This window comes from Nilaparvata lugens, chromosome 3, assembly GCF_014356525.2.
Source record: "Nilaparvata lugens isolate BPH chromosome 3, ASM1435652v1, whole genome shotgun sequence".
NCBI lineage: Eukaryota > Metazoa > Arthropoda > Insecta > Hemiptera > Delphacidae > Nilaparvata > Nilaparvata lugens.
In genome coordinates, this window is record NC_052506.1 from 76,914,019 (window position 1) to 76,934,796 (window position 20,778).

General features: G+C 34.8%; 1 protein-coding gene across 1 annotated transcript in view; it reads right to left on the bottom strand.

The window, feature by feature from the left end:
• LOC111053303 (teneurin-a) overlaps nucleotides 1-20,778 on the bottom strand; it is a 419,100-nt gene that overhangs the window by 261,599 nt on the left and 136,723 nt on the right. The window contains exons 5-6 of the mRNA XM_039422899.1: nucleotides 9,464-9,595; nucleotides 5,326-5,559 (exon numbers count right to left, since the gene is read on the bottom strand). Coding sequence (XP_039278833.1) covers nucleotides 5,326-5,559; nucleotides 9,464-9,595 — 366 coding nt within the window. The remainder of the gene's footprint in view (nucleotides 1-5,325; nucleotides 5,560-9,463; nucleotides 9,596-20,778) is intronic.

A 20,778-nucleotide genomic window follows, 5' to 3' on the forward strand; every position in this document is an offset into this window, starting at 1 on the left:
ATACAATTGTCGGAATCGCGGGAGGCCTAAACACTCGCTCACCCCTTGATTCTTCTTATGACAGATTGTATGGTGATGAAATTTTTATAAGTAGTGTAGCGGTCGCTAAACACTGAATACGGATACCTTAAAATTATTACCTGTGATGAAAGAGCATACAAAATCATACAGGTCGAGCAAAAATCCCGATGTAGATAATTTACGGGACTGCGTCTCTAATAAGTTCCGAAGATTAAGATAGGGTACAAGGACCAGATATCGTTCGGAATATATTTCGAGAACAGAGTCTTGTCGGGTTTTAAGCTCTATTGTAGGAAATTATATGATCTCCGGTTGCATCTGCTGTACAGTTGACGAATTCGCTCCTAAGTCGAGGTTGGTAACAGATAAAAGCTGATATATGAGCAGGTAAGGACAGAGAATAAATATCTCGATCTGACCCCACTCACTACATCCACTTAGACCTGTTCCAATATCCAGCTTACTTCAATTATTTCAATGATCGTATTCGATCGGTTCTTGATAATGTAGAACGTGTCAGACACAATAATTGATAGGCTTAAGAAATAATCGAACTCAGAAGACGAATTAACAAATTGAAATATATTATAATAAAATATATGATCATACAGTGCAGATTCAGGATTTGATTAACAGGTTGATAATAATTTAGCATTAACAAAAGAGTTAGAAATTTTCTTGTGCTTGCATGACACCATGCGTGATTCGACAGAATTTTACAATTGATAAAATTTAACAGTTTGTGAAAAAATGGTGAAATGAATTATAAAATATTTTAAAAATGCTCGGGGTCGTGGTTCTGGCAGCGGAGAATAGTCAATCAACTACAAGTTCTTATAAGTTCTATATTTAATAAATTCTAGGCTCCTAATAACTAATAAGCGCTTGACGGCATGGCCAATAATTTAACGAAGAAAATTTTATATCTTTCTGCACTGTAATATTTTTTCGAAGCGTAGATTGGGGCCCCTTTAAACTTATAACTCACGTGAAATTCCTTGGCGGTCGTGGTTTTCTTCTTTAGATCAAAATCGTTTGGTCGGCGGCGGGTCCAGGCTTCGGTCTCAGCACGTGGGGAATTTTAATTTAATATCTCCTTCACCAAATTAATTAAGGGATAATTTACATTTAAACTTTTGATTTATCGATTGATGAAAATAGATTTACAAATAACAATTAGAATAGCCTAAAATATTGGCTCACAAATAAAACATATAAAATCGAAGAAAATTTTTACGAATAGGTCTTGGTAACTTTAACGAGGTCTGAACGGTGAGGATTTCAAAAGGGAAGTGAAGTCTTTTTCTCTAAGCTTCTTGGCTAGAACCTTTTTTCTGAGAATCTCGGTGTAATAAATTTGCATGAAAATTTGCCATTGGTAGAACGATTGTGACGTAGACGTGACGTCAGTGGCAAGCAATAGAATATAATTCCTTTAATTACGATAATAATTCAATTTATATAATTCTTAAAACTGCTTAATCTCCTAGACATAGTTCCTCTTATACAATGTACATGTGCTAGCGTATATGATAAGGCAGGTTCGTTGTCTGATAGTAGATTAACATGTGTTGTTTTCAAACGATCGCCTTTTGGTGCTAATTCTATGCACTATGATTGGCTTAGACTTGCCAAAGAGATTCAATCACCATGTGGTTCAGTTGAAATAATAATTAATAAATGAATATTCTTATACAATTTTTATTATGTCTGAGACTGTTATAATTAATTTCTGCTGCTCTTATCAATAATATGATGTTCATGCTATGACCTAGTTAGTTACAATAATACTTGACATTATAATATATTTTTTTAAGTAATAAATAATTTCAACAATAATACATACATTTTATTTTTTATTCGAAATTCTTGGTCCTTTATTGATAGTTTTTTACTTTTTAGAAATAATATTATAGCTTGCATGAATCTGGCATGACATTTTAAAATACGTTGAATCAGTCAGCTGTGTTTGAGCTGCTTCAAAAACATCTGATCAATAGTAAACAAAGTGTAACCTCAAAATTCAATGAGTAATTCATAAATGGTTCGTGCTTTATTTGCAGAATAATTATAATTTTATTAAATAATTCTTTAGAAAATATGCAGTACAGAACGGTACTCTTATCTGGTATACAGTTACTGATAAGGAAGCTTTATCGCTCGGTCGCTAACTATTCCTTTAGCAAATTCTTTCATTTTAAAAGGGTAATCACAATTTTTCTCTCTTCTCATGAGGTCTATTTAAAAAATTAATCACAATATCAGTATTATTATTTGCATAATAAGATTTATAGGAGCTCAAGTTCACAAGATAAATTACTTATCTAATTTCCACTGACGGCCGAACCTATGCCTTGAGATTTTATATTTAAAGTATCAAATATTATTGAATTGTTGAGTGTTATTGAAATTTTTAATTATGGAATTCTAATTTGATAAGCAGAAGCGAGTCAAATAATTGAGCTATAGGAATCTGTAAAATGTATGCTGATACAAAAATCATGAAAATTGATAATTGATGCTATTGAGCAAAATAAGAATTTCAATTGAGCGAACTGTGATATTTTTCATGTGTATTTCTCATATTGTTTTTTGCATTTATTGTTTCATATATTATTTTTTGCTCGTTGATTTTATTGTAATTATATATTTATTGATTGAATGGTGTTCTTTTCATTTTTAATCCTGTCTTCTTGCATGACCAATCTTGTACTAGTATTTATTATTATTATTATTGACGCATTAATAAAAGTATCAACCAACTGTATTCTTCATCGGATAAGTTGGATGAATCAGCGATATACAGTATCGATCACTAAATCTTCAGAAATAATACGCTCTCAAGATTTTTTTAAATGGATCAACCTATTCACTGGAATCAAATTGATTGAAATACAGAGTCTTAGTATTAAGTCGAAGCAATATTACAGCCTCTTCAACATCTATAATTGCGGAACTGGTCAATGTAGCGGTAAAAATTACCGATTGACAGAGCAGCAGCAGTTTGCAGTAACTGATAGCAGAATTTGGTATAAGCTCCTCGAAGAGCTGGTAAGAATTATAAACTATTGGTATTTCAGCAGGTGTCAAATTACCAGAAATATTCAAATATCTCATGCTCTACCGACAGACAGCCAGCTGGGCATATGTAGGTCAAATACTACTTTACAGGGTATAAACTTTTTCCTCAAAACAGTTCACAAAGTCAAACAAGTCACAAACAGTAAAATTTGGAGATCGGGGTGGCCAATTTAGAAGATCACTTCCATGACCAATCCAACAGCCATGAATTATGTTATTCAGTGATTGCATGACATTTGCGAAATGAGGTGGCGTACCATGTTCTTGGAAGATTGCTTGATTCATTTCTGGTACCTTCAAATGAAGCAGGACTACCGAAACGCAGTAAAACAAGTCAGATTATATATAACTCATGAAAGTAGTTTTCATAGAAAGCGAATTGGTAAAATTATCATTATGCCGCCACTTTGTATCTACAAAAAATTAGGAAGCTGAAATTGTCACAGATTATTTCCAGAACCTACTTTGTAAACTGTGTGAAATTTTAAAAAGTTCGGTGTATGAATTGGCCCGTAATAAAAAATTAAACGTGTAAACCTCTTCGTGGGACACGGTGTATATGGAGTGACAATACTTTTCTTGGACATTTGCAATGAAAAACATATCTCTGAGTTAACAAAACTTCATAAAGTATTGTGAACTTTTCTATTCGAATCCATTTCAATGGTTTCCATCTTTCAAATGGTTTGAAAAAAGATCTCACGTATCATCAAATCACGTGTTCCATTAATGACAATGGAGGAATATGATTCTGGAATAAAAATCTGTTTTCAGTATCACGTTGATATTAATTTATTTGAAGCGAGATAACTGTAGCAAGTCTGGACTACCATGAAGGGAATTAAGTATGTCGGATCTCAGAGTGCCAGTGAGATGTAATCTGAATTTATTAAGAATTAATCCAAGAACACTATTAAAAGGTGGTCATTTTTCTGATCATTTTATGTTGAATTGGGGTTGAGAAATTGAACTGCGTTATGAATGGCACTGAATGTAACTCGTTCTCGTGCCATTAGGAAGAAATGACATTTCAATAGATTCTTGCACACATGGGAAATGCAGGATAACTGTTTTTATACTTTATAGAGATGTATTGAATGTACAGAGTAATGATCCCGACAACCGTCTATGAAACCAAACTAATGGACCATAAGGGTTAAGTTGGGTGGAAAAGATCTCTACAAGCGAGCTTTGGAAACTATTACCAGAGATCTGAAATGCATCACAGGGCAAACGTTAATGTTGTGAGAGCTATTATGTTAAAGTATTGATGCACTTTCAGAGCATAAAAAGTTCGATTTCATCATCCTTCGTTACTATAGATCATGAGAATATATTATAGCTGTGTCGAGCTTACATAAATCTAGAGGGCATCAATACAGTATTTCAAGATAGCATTCCTCGAAATATAAATTATTATGACGGTGGCAGCACCAAAATATATATTCATTTATATTCATTGTTTGGAATATCGTCCAATAATGAGGCTTTCTCACTGGGGAAACACATACATGTCTTCAATTAATCATGTCCATGGCAACATTCAATTCAATTGATATTTAAAATGAATGATCAATTGGAAAAATATCCATTTTATAAACATTACTCTTAATGGGAATGTGATCCTAATCTTATCATTACTACACATAGTTTACTTCCATAACTGTACAATGCTTTGCAACAATACTAATTCGATACAGCAGCACGTTTTTATGGAAGTATTCACTTTATTACCCTTTCCCATTGTTCCGTTATTATGATTATTGCTCAATTAAGCATTATAATTTTCCAAAAATTATTTAATATAATTTATTTCCAAATAAGTAGTTGAACTGAGTATGTATGAAATGAGACTCTTGATTTCTCTAAGAATGGAATTCATCTTCTTACTTGATCAACTTTTATCTATTTTTTGCAACATTTGTGCATGAGTTCGATCCAGAAACTCATGAAAGTCAAAAATATTATGCCATGTTTTTTGCCATTTCAATTGAGTATTTTCATTACATGTTGCTACCATGAGTATCGCTAACCAAATGCTTTCAGATAACCTTTACTACATATATATTATATCGCTTTCACAATAACGTCTTAAACTGGGTATTTCTAATCCTCATGCGAAAATTAAAATTTCCCAAGAAAATTAGATTATTTTGGAACGGCCAGCTCTCAAAATTAATTCAATTTGAAATTGTTAATAGAAAATGATAATAGAGCACCAACCATTTCTGAGTTCAGGACGTCGTTCGACCTCAGGGTAGGTGAGATCAGAGGAGGCGGAAGAGGTTCCGGAGGAGGAGGAGGCGAGATGCCGACGGCGTGTGCCGGCCTTGGAGCCGGTCGTCTGCCGTCCGGGGTCGACACCCTTCTTGCGGCCCGTGAACCGCGGACTCGGCTGCTGGGTGCCTGGCTGCAGCTGCGGTGTCGACTGACCTGATGCGTTCACATTCGTCGATTCTGCAAGTAAACACACACCAATAAGGAAATGTGAGAAAAGAAGAAAAATGAAAGGTGAAGTAAAATGGGGAGGAAAAGGAGGAAGAGTTAGAAGGAGAAGGGAAAGGAGAAAAAGAAGAATAAGGAAGAAGATGGAGAAATAAGAGAAGTAGAAGAAGAATGAGAAGTGGGAGAAAAGGGGAATGAGAAGGAGAAGTAGGAGGGAATGGAAAAGAGAAGAAGAAGAAAAAAATTAAAAGGAGAAGAAGATGAAGAAGAAGAAGAAGAAAAAGAAGAAAAAGAAGAAGAAGAAGAAAAAAAAGTACCTAAAATGTTAATGAGAAAGAAGAAGGAGAAGGAAAAGGAGAAGCCGAAGGAAGGGGAAATGATAAAACCAAGGGAGGAGGGAGAAGAAGAGGAAAAATATAGGAGAATGAAATAACAGTCCTATTATTTGAAGCGGGTTATTGGATCTTGAGAAATTGCTTCATTCAATTCTTGTTGTCATTATGGCTGAGATCGTGAGATGATGATCCTTTATTTTCTGCTGGAAGAGGAGAACGCATGTTTTAGACTAATAAATGGGTATTGATGTAATTGATTCGACAATATAAATCGTTTCAATCCAACACCAAAAAAGAATAGAGCGCAATAAAACCAGAGTAATGGAATAATAATGTAATAAGGAAATAATAATGATCATCTCATTTAAAATACTCCACTTGAACCAAAATCAAACTTCATAAGCAGGAAATGTTGCACATTGGTGCTCTTCATGAGGAGAGGTTAGGTTAGGTTAGGCTACACTTGAAATATTATAATTACAAAAAATTCCGCCGCATATTTAAATGATTTATCGTTGAAAGCTTCAGAGAGTGACAATTCAAGTTTCAACCTCAACTAAATAATAACTTCCAGTCAAAGTAATGCTTTGAAGACACGCTCCTTGCAACGATAACACCACAGAATAATATATTATCAGTAATCTAAATTTGTCAAATCCTTTGAATTCCTCCACAACATTCATCCCTCTCAAGTGTGGGCCCAAAATAACAACGTCACCCCTTCAACGTGGTGTTTAAAAAACTGAACCCAAACTGTTCACTTCAACGTTAACCAGTCATAACAAAAACAGAGCTATGGCAGGGCAGGCCAAACAGTGCACTCCTTGTTGGATCCACTTGTACCAGCAATTCTTGTAACGAGGTGCTTTTAAACTGTCATCTACAAAATGTATTCGAATTCTAATTCTAGAGCGGTACTCAAGAATGTCTGTCTTGAAAGCTTTAGTATAACTTGTCAATGACGACTTTAAGACATCGGTTATTTTCATCAGCAAAATCAATGTTTTGAAACGGCTTCCATCCACGCAAGCACTAGCCACAAATCGAAGTACTGCCAACCTAAAATTAACAATAAATCGAAATGTGACAGCAATTGGCGGTAGTCACGTATATCCCTTCTTGGTGGAAAACGATATTCCAGTGCTCAACCCGCTACAAACAGTGCAACTTTGTATCAAGGCTTTATATTGAGACTGCTTCAAATCCACCTCTTATGTAAGGGTAATTTTCCGAGTTGGTTGAAGGACATCTCAGTATGCATAGGTATAAAATTAATCATTGATTTGTTTTAAAAAAGTGAGAATGAATGAATTGGGTGAGGATATTCGGTTGAATTCTATAAGAAGACATATTTGTTGATCGTGCTCATATACCCGAATTACGAGTGGAAAATGATTGAAATTAAGTAATATTGGAGTCCGGAGAACTTTGCATTTGTTAAGGAAATGTTTAAAATTGATTCAAATGCGATCAGAAATAAAAATTAAACGGTTTTGTGCGTTTTCAATGCAACCATTGCATTATCGAGACACAATATACAATCTAAAAATGTGAAAAATTGGTGAAAGCCATCATCTGTAGAGACTTGGAGTGGTAATGGAGAATCCCTTCAATCAGGCCTATGAATGACAGGTCTCCAATATTCGATGAAATTTATTGGTTGTGGTTTTCTGACTTGAGGATAATTTCTTGAATAAAATCAATTCTAATAAGAATAGAGTAGGTGGGTTGTATCCCAATAATTTTTAATCTCACTGTTCAGCCTACATTGATAATTAATTATCCAACTTGAGAAATTATGAATACGTAATCATGACTCATATTTCACTCATTTCATGGGGTCAAATTGAAATTAGGCGATTCTCTTTTTTGATAATATTTTTTATTTTATTAATATATTATTTTTATTTTTAAAACATTACTTTTGCGATGGATCCTGTTCAAGATGGTGCACAGGTTTTTGAATATCACTTCAATCACACGTAATTAATTTAGCACATTGATAATATCGATCTTGTAAGTCTTTAGAGCCTCGAAAATCTACGACATATCTCACCCACATTTCATGTTTTATTTTTACCATTTCATATCACATTATGGGTAATTACATATTAATTATGACATATTAATTACTAAAAATGTGTTTTCTTTAGTGCAATCAATTTTGAGATACGTCATAATTATCTGGGGAGCTAAGAATTTTATACATGTTGAACCTCTCTTTAAACTTCAAAAACGAATACTAATAACAATAGGCTTCAAGGAGAATCAATTCCCCACGAACATTCTTTTCAAGGATAGTAAAGTACTGAGTGTAAGACAACTCTACATCCAGGCTATCATCACGCGAATGAGGAGAAACAACGAACACATAAGACTGGCAGATCATAACCATCAAACAAGGCAGAGAAACACGCATTCAATAGTACCAAGGATGAACACTACATTTGGGCAAAGAAACTAACCTACATATATTTGGGACCAAAAATTTACAATTCAATACCAAGTTACATTAGGGAAGAATTCAATAGACATAATATTCATGGTTGGTTGATATTGGAGTGGAAAATTCTGAAGATTTAGTTAGACTGTAAATATTGAAACTATTTATTCTTCATTCTTCTCTTTACTGTTTTTCATTTCTCTAAAAATAACCTTTCTTATTATTATCCTTAATAGAACATTAATATTCATCTGCTAATTTCATAATTTTGTTTGTATTATAAATTTTTACTAATTTTATTATAAAAAACTTTAATCCCATATCAGTGAATGAAGTTTGTAAATAGTGATTATAACACGCAATAAGTAACTAATTACTTATACCCCAACACATATAATTTATAGTGGGGTGTATATTATTTATTCATTGAAATTATCATTTATTCATTGTTGAAACACCGATGATTTATGTAGTTACATTACAATACTATCTTATCAATATTCTAATGTTGCATTCAATCTTCATTGTAATTAATAAGTTTTCATAATACGAGAAATTTGTTGCATAATTAGCTGTTGTACTGTAATTTATTGTAGATTCGTGTATAAACCAGAATGTATTGTAACTTACTTGAATAAATAAATTTGAATTCCATTAGTTTAGCCAAACCACTAACCAATGAGTGTGAGAGAGGGCCGGCTTCGCCCTGATTCCGCCTTCCTAGGCTCAAAATAAAGGAAGCAGATCAATCGATCAAACTATAGTCAAATTTTCAAACCAATATTCACATGATAAGACCTACTGTAAGGAAGGTGATCCCTACTTTGCAATAGTGCTCTACGGTATCGATATTGATTGAATTGTGTCTGGGAACTCGATGAAAGGAGCAGAAAAAGCTCCATTCGAACATTGTCTACAGAATTCATCCAATATGACACAATACCATTCATGAATGATGTGCAGATCGCCTGATAGCAATTCATTCCCTACCCTTCAGTTACGTATTATTTCGTTAGCCATAGGTAACAACGAGACAATGGTCTTTCTCCTCTCGATGGCCATTGTTATGACACAGAGATCAGAAGCACACAAATAACATTAATTTCGATTTGTGACAGATTGCGACAATGTGACTCACCTATGGGGTAGGGGCTGGCCTGTCTGCTCGGGCTGCCGTGGATAAAATGCGAACCAATAGTGGGCGAAGAGGGGGCGCTGGGGGAGCCCCCATCATCCTGATCTGTTGGCATTCTGTAGCTACCCTCGCTTCCTGCAACACAAAAAATCTCATGTTATGAAAGGATGATGAGAGAGAAAACCTACATGATGAGCTTCAGACATGAACTCGTAGCAGATCAAAGAGGTTACCTCGCATTAGCAATAAGCCTGCTGCACATCACTGAGGGGCTCTATTAATCTGAACACGAGCTCGACTACAATCAACTGTCAGATCCGATTATCTTGTTCACATCCATTACGAATCTGTAACATCGCGTCTTACACAGGTGATGGCTCCACAGACAAGTAGCGAGGGAGTGAGTGTTTGTGATAAGCCGCACAGAATCAATACAATATATGAGCAGTTGTTGAGCTTATGATGGGTGCAAGGTGCAACATCAGCTTATAATACGATCAATAATAATAATTGAAATTCATTTCGTTTCAAGGCGACGGCTGTGATTTGACAAGTGAGTTCCATCAATTTTTTTATTTTAATTTCGTATTTCACTTTGAGAACAAAGTTGTTTGTGTGCTGATTATGTAGAATACTTATGAGAAGATCTAGTTTGCTTGATTGAAGTGCATCACTAGTACATTAAGCATTTAAGGCAAATATTTTACATAAATGTTGTGAATTGCTATGTTGTGAGCTTTGCAACAAATGATGCATCATTCATGAAATATGTAAGTAATTGAACAATGGCTTCATGAATGAACTGCAAGAAGATATTATTATTACTATTTATCATTATCAAATCATCTGTTGACCACATTTAGAAGGTGTATGTAGATTCGTCAATCAGTCTAAACGCTTCAGTCTAAATTTATCCAGTCACTCTTAGTTGCTCGTAATGAGCCGTAAATTCCGGCAACGAATATGCGGAGACATTCAATAACTCATTTTTTATTTTATTCTTTTAAATCATTACCGTTCATTTCCTTGAGATGCGCAGGTACAGGATTGAACAATTTTATACCAGCGCTTTTCATCCCCCGCTGATAAAGAGTTGTTCGATGAACCTCGTCTCTCAAGTTTTGCCTGTACCGAGTTTCGTAATTGTAAAATTCCTCTCCTGCATTGAACTCATGTTGGTGTCTCTATATGAAACAAAATGTTTCGAAAATGTAAATACTAGGCAACGGAAGGATTTTTACTCTTTAAAAATTGGCCGACAACTGGTTCTTCTTGTTTCTACTGTCATTACTCTCAATGCCCATTTCTGCAGTCTGAATAACTCCATAACACCACTCGAATTCCCCCAGATAAACAATACCAAATGACAAGAGGGAATGAAATATTGAAAAATAAACCTGTCTGAGCGTTTCTTTCTTTAGCAGTAATCTCAAATTCCTAAATAGGATTCTTATCGTAAAGTTATATTCCTTTGTTGTACGTTATTGAGATTAATTAAGTATTCCGCAATGAAAATCTCCAGTTTTCATCATAGAAATATATACGCCTACTAGATCAGAATGGCATTTTAAAACCTTAAACACACCGATAAGATGTGTAATAATAGTAGATGAGAATTATAGATGAATTATAGATGAGAAGAAGCGATTATATCTCATCAACTATGGGACGATTGGTTGTTCACTTAGTCGTCTGTTCAATTAAGCCCTCTGTTTCCAACCAACAAGTATGTAAACTTGAATATCGTACAATCTATCCTCTTCAATGAAGGATAGCTCATGCTTTGATCATGAATTCAATTATGAAGATGGAAAGCTATCAAACTAGACAGCATTGTGGAGCAGCAAAATCAACATATTGAATCTGTTTCCTGCATGATACCAACATAAGCATATTGATAGGCAAACCTTGTCGCTTCCATATTGATTACTGCTGGGCAAACTGAAGTTTACTGACACTGATTGATAATACTTTACACTGATCAGTCTGGGTGAATCTACTATCTACTCAGTGATGTGATATATCTGCAGCTCTCACGTTGATTCATAATATTTTGATCTACAGCTTAGATCAACAAGTTATATCAAACTTTGCAATATATATATATATATTATATATATATATATATTATATATATATATATAATATATATATATATATAATATATATATATATATTATATATATATATATTTATATAACCAGTAGATGGTCCGCTGATGAATGAGATGTTTTTAGGTTAGAGAACTTATAAGCTTTTATGTCTAAATAATAAGATTATTATAATGCACTAAAACTCGGCTTCTTGGAATAAAGTCACCAGAATTATTATTCAAATTCAATTTCTACTATATTTTCAGTGGTAGATGATTATCTATGATACTATTATAGATAATTTCCTGATAAATCTGTACTAGGGAACACCCTCAAATGATTATTATTCACTATAATAATCGATTTGTAGATTTATTGTACGAACATGCTCCTTTGTTATTCTGGAATAGTTGCCTCTCAGCTCTCACGTTAATTCATAATATTTTGATCTACAGCTTAGATCAACCAGTTATATCAAACTTTGCATCATGACATAGCAAAATAGAAAATAATCCTCACCTAGGTACCATATTCTTCACGTAACTGTAAGATCAGAACCACAAGTAGTGACATTACTAGTAGGCCTATAGAAAGAGAAAGTACAGTGCAAGTTGTGATTGAAATATATCACTTTAAGAAAAATTATCAGTTTTTTATTCTGGTTTTGATAGTCTCTTCAGGCTTCTGATTTCATTATTATTTCATGATTTCATTTCCATATTATTTTGTGTTTTCTTCGAAACAATATCAAACCATAAAATGCTCACAGTATATCAATAATATAATTATTGACTATTCCTCCAACAAAATACCAAATTACATAATGTTCCAAAATTACTACAGTACATTTTGAACGAGAGCTATATACTTCCCAATCAAATTAACTACTCATTAATACATTTTTCACTAATTCGTGACATTTAATCTTGACGTTAGATGAATATTCACCAATCTTGCTTGATTTCTCTGAATCTTTACGATTCTGAAGGTGGTGGGGAATAGTGTTCTGAGTTTTGAGATACAGCCTTTGACTTGGGCTCAACTTGATCTGAGCTTATCCACTGATCCAAGATATTATGTATGGAGAAGGCAATACCAAGTTTGTAATCGAAGTTTGCCGGTAGATTCGTCGACTCCACCAAGGACAACGGAGTGCCGCCAAGTTTATTATTCGATAAATTTGAAACTTGTGGCAAGTGAAACGTAGGCGGCAGGTGAAATGTATAGGCAAACTGAGAATCGACTGTAGGCGGCTCAGCGGGGGCCAAACAACAACTGTTTAAAGCAGAGTCCTAATTACGCCAATGTCAACAACAGGGCTTTGGCAAATTTGTAATGCATAAAAACAAAACCCAACAAACAATATCTGCTCGAGCCACTTGCCATTAGAGAGCCAGAAACTTGCATGCTGTTTGAAACTTTGTGTAAAACTCGTGTATGAATTTTATCTTACTTGTTTCCAACTTTATCTTTTTCAGCCGCAACTGTTCATCCAAGGCTCATTAAGCGTTCTTCTGAGATTGTTTCAACCTGAGATAATGGACTCATCTCTAGAATATTCACAGCAGACTCTAGCTGTTCACTAGAATGAGAAGATCAACTTGTCTCACTGAAACTCAATTTCAACTTTTTGTAGCTGTTCAAAAACGTACGGAGATTGTAGAATTCCATTGCACAGAGAATGGTTTTTCAACTTGATTCTGCCACTTCTCTTTGGAGAGAATGTGAATTATAATTGTAGCGGTTGAAAATATGGAGCAAATTTTAGAACAATACTGAAAAACAAAATTATTAGTGATTGAGTATTATATTTGAGGAAGACTACAATGATTTATGGTTTTAAGTCACATCAACTATACTCAAAGTTAGCTTGCTGGCCCCTTTCAAAATTACGAGCATCTATTTGCTTTTTGCTGCGTTATCACACTCTTCATCTCCCATAATTGATTACACCTAAAGAACCTTCTGTTTCTCACAGAATGGCTGAAAATTCTTCTTCTTCTTACAAACAAGGATTAGGCTTCAACCTGTTCCGACTCACATCTAGCCAATTATTCAAATAAACATAAAAAATCCTATTATTGCCACCGCTTGCGTGGTCAGCCACAATCTCTTTTGCCTACTGACTGATAATAATTATAGACTTTAAATGGTATTCTTTCAGCTGACATTCTTTGAACATGCTCCCTCCATTGATGCCGATTCTCCATAACTCTTTCATTCATGCTGCAGATATTCAATTCTTTCCTAATATCTCCATTTCTAAAATGATCTCTTCTAAAAATTCTGGCTAAAAATTGAATGTGAATATGCCTGAAAACTCTTATGCCATACAAGTATTATTCACATCAAGAATAGCTATTTTTCATGGAAATATAGTGATACTAATGATATTGGGAAAGGTTGTTATATACTTCATTTGAAATGTAAAGAGAAGCTGCCAAAAATATCAAACTTTCAAGATTATCATATCCATTTCAATCAAATAGAAATGATAATCCCGGACCCGGAATAGTTGCCATACTTTTCACATAAGAGAGGAATTACTTTGACAAGGGAAAAAGATTCATCTGCAACCTGCTCGTCAACTGTCGTGAAGTAAATTAGAAGGGAGTTGAGGAGTCAGTTTTGGGCTGAGGGAGTGTGAAATCTTGCAATTCCAATTTATTGGAATATTTCTCCATATTCTCCAAGCAGTGTCAAAATTCTACCCTTGATATTTCTATTGGAATAACTACTTTTGTAACCCCCCTCCTGCAAAACCATACAATGATCCCTTGTCAAAGTGAGTGATATTAATTTACTGTGAGATGGTACAAATAAATTATTTCAACTCGATGTTAATGACAATTTGGAACATAATATTTTGGAAATTTACTAGATAGGCCCAGGTGGAGAAAAGTGCAAAGCAAACAGGAGTTCCAACATACACTTCCAACGAGTGTGCAGAGATGGCAAACTGATGCATCAAAACATTATATGTTCAGAAAAAACAAATATTTGTTACTTTTTCAATCATAGGCCTAATACTTTTCTGATGATTTATAAAATCATCAATTGAATCAAATTCACAATACTAATTCATTTCCCAGCAAAAGGTCGGGGTATGAATCAAGAGAAGGTAAAGTGTTCATGGTAATGATTCCCAGAGTATAAAAATAGTACATCAACCTTCAAAGAAAACATATTACAGTAGAGCATAAATTATCCGGACATCGGTTGTCCGGATGACCGGTTATCCAAACTTGTGCTGAGTAGCATATTTATTTATTTACAATGCAAATGCGACTAATGTAATACTATTGGAAAATAAAATAATAATATAATAAGATATATTAATATAAAGTAAATGGAAGATTTGAGCTACTGTACCTAATAATAATAATAATAATATATAATAAACATAAAAAATCATGAAATAATAACATGGTGTGTATCTTGACTGAATTTTTATGAAAGGTAAGTGTCTACAATATTCATATTACATGCAGAACATAACGGTTCTACTAGAATAATATTGTAAGCCAAAATGTGAAGTTTGAACAACGTCTACATTTTGGAGCTTGATTGAAACTGATTTGAAATCGATTATCCAAGAGCATCAATTATCCGAATCAGTAATGCATCAATAATCGATTCTGTTGTTGGTTGAAGAAACAGTTCAAGAAATTGGTTCAACTCTCTTAGATGTCGATATTGTACTTTCCACTGCCCACATTCCATGTTTATTATTGGAAGCGGGTGGTGGGACCTAGTTGTAGATATGAGATGAAATCATCAAGTGATGTGAGAATTATACTAAAAGCACATGAATTTTCTCTATTATTCAACTGTTTACTTCAAAATAGAAAATACAAGATCATTTACGGTAACACTCGGGCTGGATCCATGTTTTTTTCATGTGTTGCAGGAAAATAAATTGAGAGGAAATGGATGCCGCTATCTTTGGAATGGACAACAAACATTGAAATGGAAGAGAAGGGTGACGTGGAAGCCTGTGAGTGAAGGCAGAGTAAATGATTGGACGTCGACTCATTGTTTTTATCAGGAGAAACAGACTGTCTACAGACTCTCCCTGTCCTCAAGCCTCTAGCCCATCAACTCTCTAATCATTTTGCTCTCATATTTCTGGATGAATTCTTTCTTTACCCCATTTTGCTTTTGTTCCCACTACTCTAAGAGATAGGGCAGCCAACAGATGGATTTTTCCAACCCATCAAACAGGATTCAGCTTGCTGGCTCATTCACTCACACTTTTCTTGATGCTCTCTCCATATTTTATTCCAGAATGACACTGATGTGTCTAGAAACAATATGATAGCATACAGGTTAAACACTCGATGAGAACTTTGATCAAATGAAGAGTAATAACTTATTCTGTGATCGAAAAACTCTGATCTCCAAATTGGTAAAAACTCATTGGATACTACAGCCAGTTTATCATTATTATTATTATTAAGATATGGCCTGGATGGTGGGGATTCCTGTAGGAAGTTCCACTTCGCCAACAGAACCACAATCTTCCATGACGGAGAACTGTGATAGATATTCTTGATTTTTACATAAATTCTATCCTGTAAAAATTTCTTTTGGTACTAGAAAGCCAAAAGCATAAATCATGATTCTTAGTTTTCGTTGTTTTTTCAGTGAAAATGGACTAAATTTAAGAAAAGTGTAACCATAACCCTATTTCGGACTTTTAAAATGTTATCTAAATTTGGGAGAGAAATAGTACAAGGAGTATCCTTAGTTTTTCTCTCCCAATCAGTGCTACTTTGTGAAAATTATAAATAAATATTTACAGCCAGTGAATATGACTTATCTGGACTGATAATCGTGATAATATGAGCCGTGCCAGATGCAGAATTTCAAGATTCAAAATGTTGATGATGAATTTCCCATGATCATTATAATCTCATCACTTCAGAAGGTAATAGCTAAAAACTATCAAACCAGCTTCTTTACAAGTTTCATCACCAAAATCTGTGAAACAAAAATTCACAAAAATTGTGCGCTTGCAATTATGTTCCAGTCTTGAGTGATTTTTATAAATTTGTCTTTTCATTTGGTATTGAAGCTACCGAGTATTCAGAATTTGCTTCAATTAAATGAAGTTCTTCCTCCAACGAAACCGAACACATATGAGGCATACCTCCTCTGAGTCCTCAACTGAGAATGTTGGTTTTATATACAAACGATGTTGAGATCCTGATTACAAGCCTGACTAGTCAATGCTATTCAAGTTATCTGAACATCACCATTGAATAAATAAGATATTCCCAATACTAATATGAAGTCCATTACATGTAAATAATTAATGTTTTCAAAATCTTACTTTTTCTGTTCTGTCATGTAGAATCGATTGATCGGGCCGATTTGATGTGATTTGATGTGTCTTTATTACTGTGAGTCCATAAGTTTTACAATCTGTCCAGAGAGGGTTTGTGCGAAAAGCAAGATAAATCTTGCTGGGGCAAGAAAAAAGGGCACTTCGTGAGTTCACCGAGGTCACGTGGTTTTCTGGAGGATGAGCAAGTAAACTTATAGCTGTTGCAATAAACTAGCTCGTGTCAACGGCTGACCTTCCCCTTTCCAAAGTGAGGCCGCCCCCTCACCCATCCGGACCCCTCTTGCAGACCACAATCACGCATCGATGGCAGGCATCAACTCGCACTACGCACTACTCGTATCGATCGAATAAATCGATAGATATATAGATATATGTATTTCATTTGCACATTATAACATAAGTGATGCAGGGAGATCAGAAGATGTGAAAATTCACACTAGTGCTGGGCCTTAGATTTTTCCCAGGTATGAACTTCTGCGGAAAAATATCCATGGTGGAGCTACTTGCTAATTTTGAGCATTTTTGCTTTAAAAATATATCAATTTTAATGTTTTGAAATTCATATGTATCTGTACATGTCTGATAAATTAAGATTTTCCTATTCTATTGTAGTAGGTCACTTACGATTACTCTTCAATACTACTCGGGATAACTTTACTTAAATTATTGCTGATTGGTTTCAGTAATTTTCCACTTCATGAAAATTATTTTAAATGAATAGAAAAGCGTATCCATTCAATCGTTAATCAATTACAGTAATAGGAGCCTATAAAATAAGAATAGATAAAATAACAATAAAAATAACCATAGATTTACCTATAATCAGCAACAAGTCTATATGAGTTGTAAAGCTAGAAATTTGAGTGAAATGCGTTAAAATTATTTCTGTTACAGAAGTTTGTTACGAGACTTATTGAGATTTCTCTGGTACATCACATTCATAAACTCGAGTTTTGTTGAGAAATCGGTCTTATTGATTCCAATTCCTAGTCTCCTCACTTCTTTACGAGTACTCCATTTTATCTCAAGACTCTATCCTTACATTTTCAATTTTTTAGAAACAATTTTCCACGTGCTTCTATTCCTCCCCAATCCTCGTTTCACATCTCAAAGCTTGTAATCGAAATACTAGTTAGGGGAAATCCTGTTATTAGTGTGAGATATGAGAGACACATGAAATTGCTTATGCATGAGATGGCAAAGTGTGGACCGACAAAATCCTGAGGATTGCTTCAAAGCTAGATGGCTTCTCGTGTTACCGCTGTATCGGTATCAAAGTGAAGAGAAAACTTGCCGCTTTGACCAACGTACTCTACGTCAACGTTATTTATAGAGGAGTGGTGTGGTCAAGTAAGAGTACTTTGGATGAAAATATTCAGCAACAAGAGCATCTCTGACTCGCTCGATGTCTTTAAGCCATATTAATTAGGACGAGGGAACAAGTACCGACTGGTGCACTTGAGAGAGGTACACTTGTTGAGCCTGGCAAAGCTCAAGTCGATGTAGTGCGTGGCATAATTCAAGCGGCCCGACCAAAGGAGGACGGCAAAGGAGCGCTCTTCCTCTTCGCACTCGCTTGCTCTCTAATCAAAACACTGGCCGACCGAACTTCTCTCTTTGGTCTAGTCAAAAAGCTCTTTGTTGACTGGCTTGGTAAGGGTTTCAGCGTTTATTTCACGACATTGCTGCCTTCGACCACTACTGTGTCAGTTTGTTCCTTCCAAATACCTTATTGTATCTTCTCCAAATAGCGTGATGACTTGCTTTGGTACTTGGAAGATTCCTCTTAAACAAGACTGTTGTTGTTGTTTTATGTTTATAGCAAATCTGCTGTGGAGACGTATTGGCAAGGGAAAGGTATTATAATCTGAGAAGAAAGATAATTATTTCTGTTGATAATGGTAAGAACAAAATGACAATTTCTCAAATCCATGAAGTAATATCATAAATATTTATAGAATCATAAAATATGGGGAGTCGTTCCAATCGTATTTAAATTGAACATTCATTTTGCTTCATCATACTTTGAAGTGTTGATTGTATATAAATATGGACTATACAATTCTTTAATAGCTTCATAATCCTTTCATTATTGTTACATTCAATTTGTTTGGATCGCTTTTCAAGCAGTCATACTCAAACAGAAGAACAGCTCGGAATAGTTCGTGATCCAAACCGTTCATTTATATTTTTTGGAATGTTTGAGTACAATATACAAATCAAATCAATTACAGCAGTACAACATACTGGTGTGACCATACTGCAGTTGTATAGAGTTCGGAAGTAGTTGTGGAAATATATTGTTTACATTGGAGATTTGTGTGTGACGATGAAATGGATGATGGATTGATCCCGATTCTTCATGAGAACTTGAAATTCATGAGCATTACAGGCGTATTGATGTACAACCATATTATAGAAAATGGTTATCTTTGATATTGGTTCACGATTTATTTTTCACCTACTACAACAAGCAGTATTGTTGCTTATCTAAGGTATAATATTTTTTGTAACTTCGAATTATTGATGAAATGCTATGATGTAATATATTAATAAGATGATTTGACATATCCCTCTCAGCTAAGTTGTTCTCATAGATGTGTTACAGTGATAGCCTATTAGAGGTGCAATCACTTTTATCGGCCCAGTAGGCTATGATTGGAATAGGCTGATGTTTGGATGAGGGGTTGGGAGGCAAGCAGCTAAAGCGGGTTACAAACACAACAAGATTGTTGCCCCGGGGAATCGCGTCTCATTGCGGAATTCCATGATGTTTGCGTTTAAGGTCTCTCATTAGTGCGAAGGCCGCGTACACTAATGGAGTGCTTGTTTGACCATCAACACAGAATGGTGTTCGAAGCTGCAGCACCAGACGCGCTATGCTCGCTCGGTCATTACTTAATCAAATTCCGCTTAATTTGAGGCAAGGATTAGTGTTTCCCAGCGTGTAATAGGAAACTGGGGCCGCGCTCATTAAGTGGCAAATTACTCCTTTTACCTTCACGCTGTGCAACGACGTATGAGAATGCCTCAACTTGTCGCTTATATTATTGTCACCATGGTAACACTCACTGCACCAATTGTCTCCTGAGCAGCACTCAACGGTTGTTCCTTCACCAACATCAATCAATTGGCACTCCAGCTTCAGGAGCAAGAAACATCTCAGGGGGGGCTCAGTTTTAGACTCCAAAAGAAATAATTATAAAATTTGATAGATATTTGAATCCAAGAAGAGATTTATGTTATTTGTGCAAGGGAAATATTATTCTAGATTCTAAGTCAAGATTTCTGTTCAGTGTAGAAACTTCAATTGTAGAATGTAAAAAGTAAACATTTGTAGACCGTTATATTAGTAGCCGTTTTTATGGGTTCCTCACCTACCATAGGTCTTAGCATACACTAAATGAACATAGGCTTAAATCTGTAGTCTTAGGAGCTAAAATAGATATCGAACAGTTCTCAATGTATGAAAATATAAAAGATTGAAACCCAAGTAACAATTTGTGTACTTTAAAACTTGAATTCTATTGAGTGTGATAGCTTACAGGGAGCTGATTCAACCCAAAGGTCTGGAAAAGTCGCAAATCCAGTTTCCTTTCGCTTTATCTTCCCGCCACAATCTCATGGCTTCGTCATCTCATCACATCTTACACCATGCACAATAGTAAAAGCTTTGTTAGACCTAATTTAGACAGTACTGCCCAATAATGAAATAGTTTGTTTCTCAATGAAACATCAGGATGTGAAAGGAAAATGAAACATCAGGATGTGAAATGAAGCAATATAGTCAGGGTATGTACTTTGCCATTTCGGATTCGGCCCTGATTTTTTTCTGCCAATCTCTTGATGGAAGCCTGATGGTACTCGTATAATAA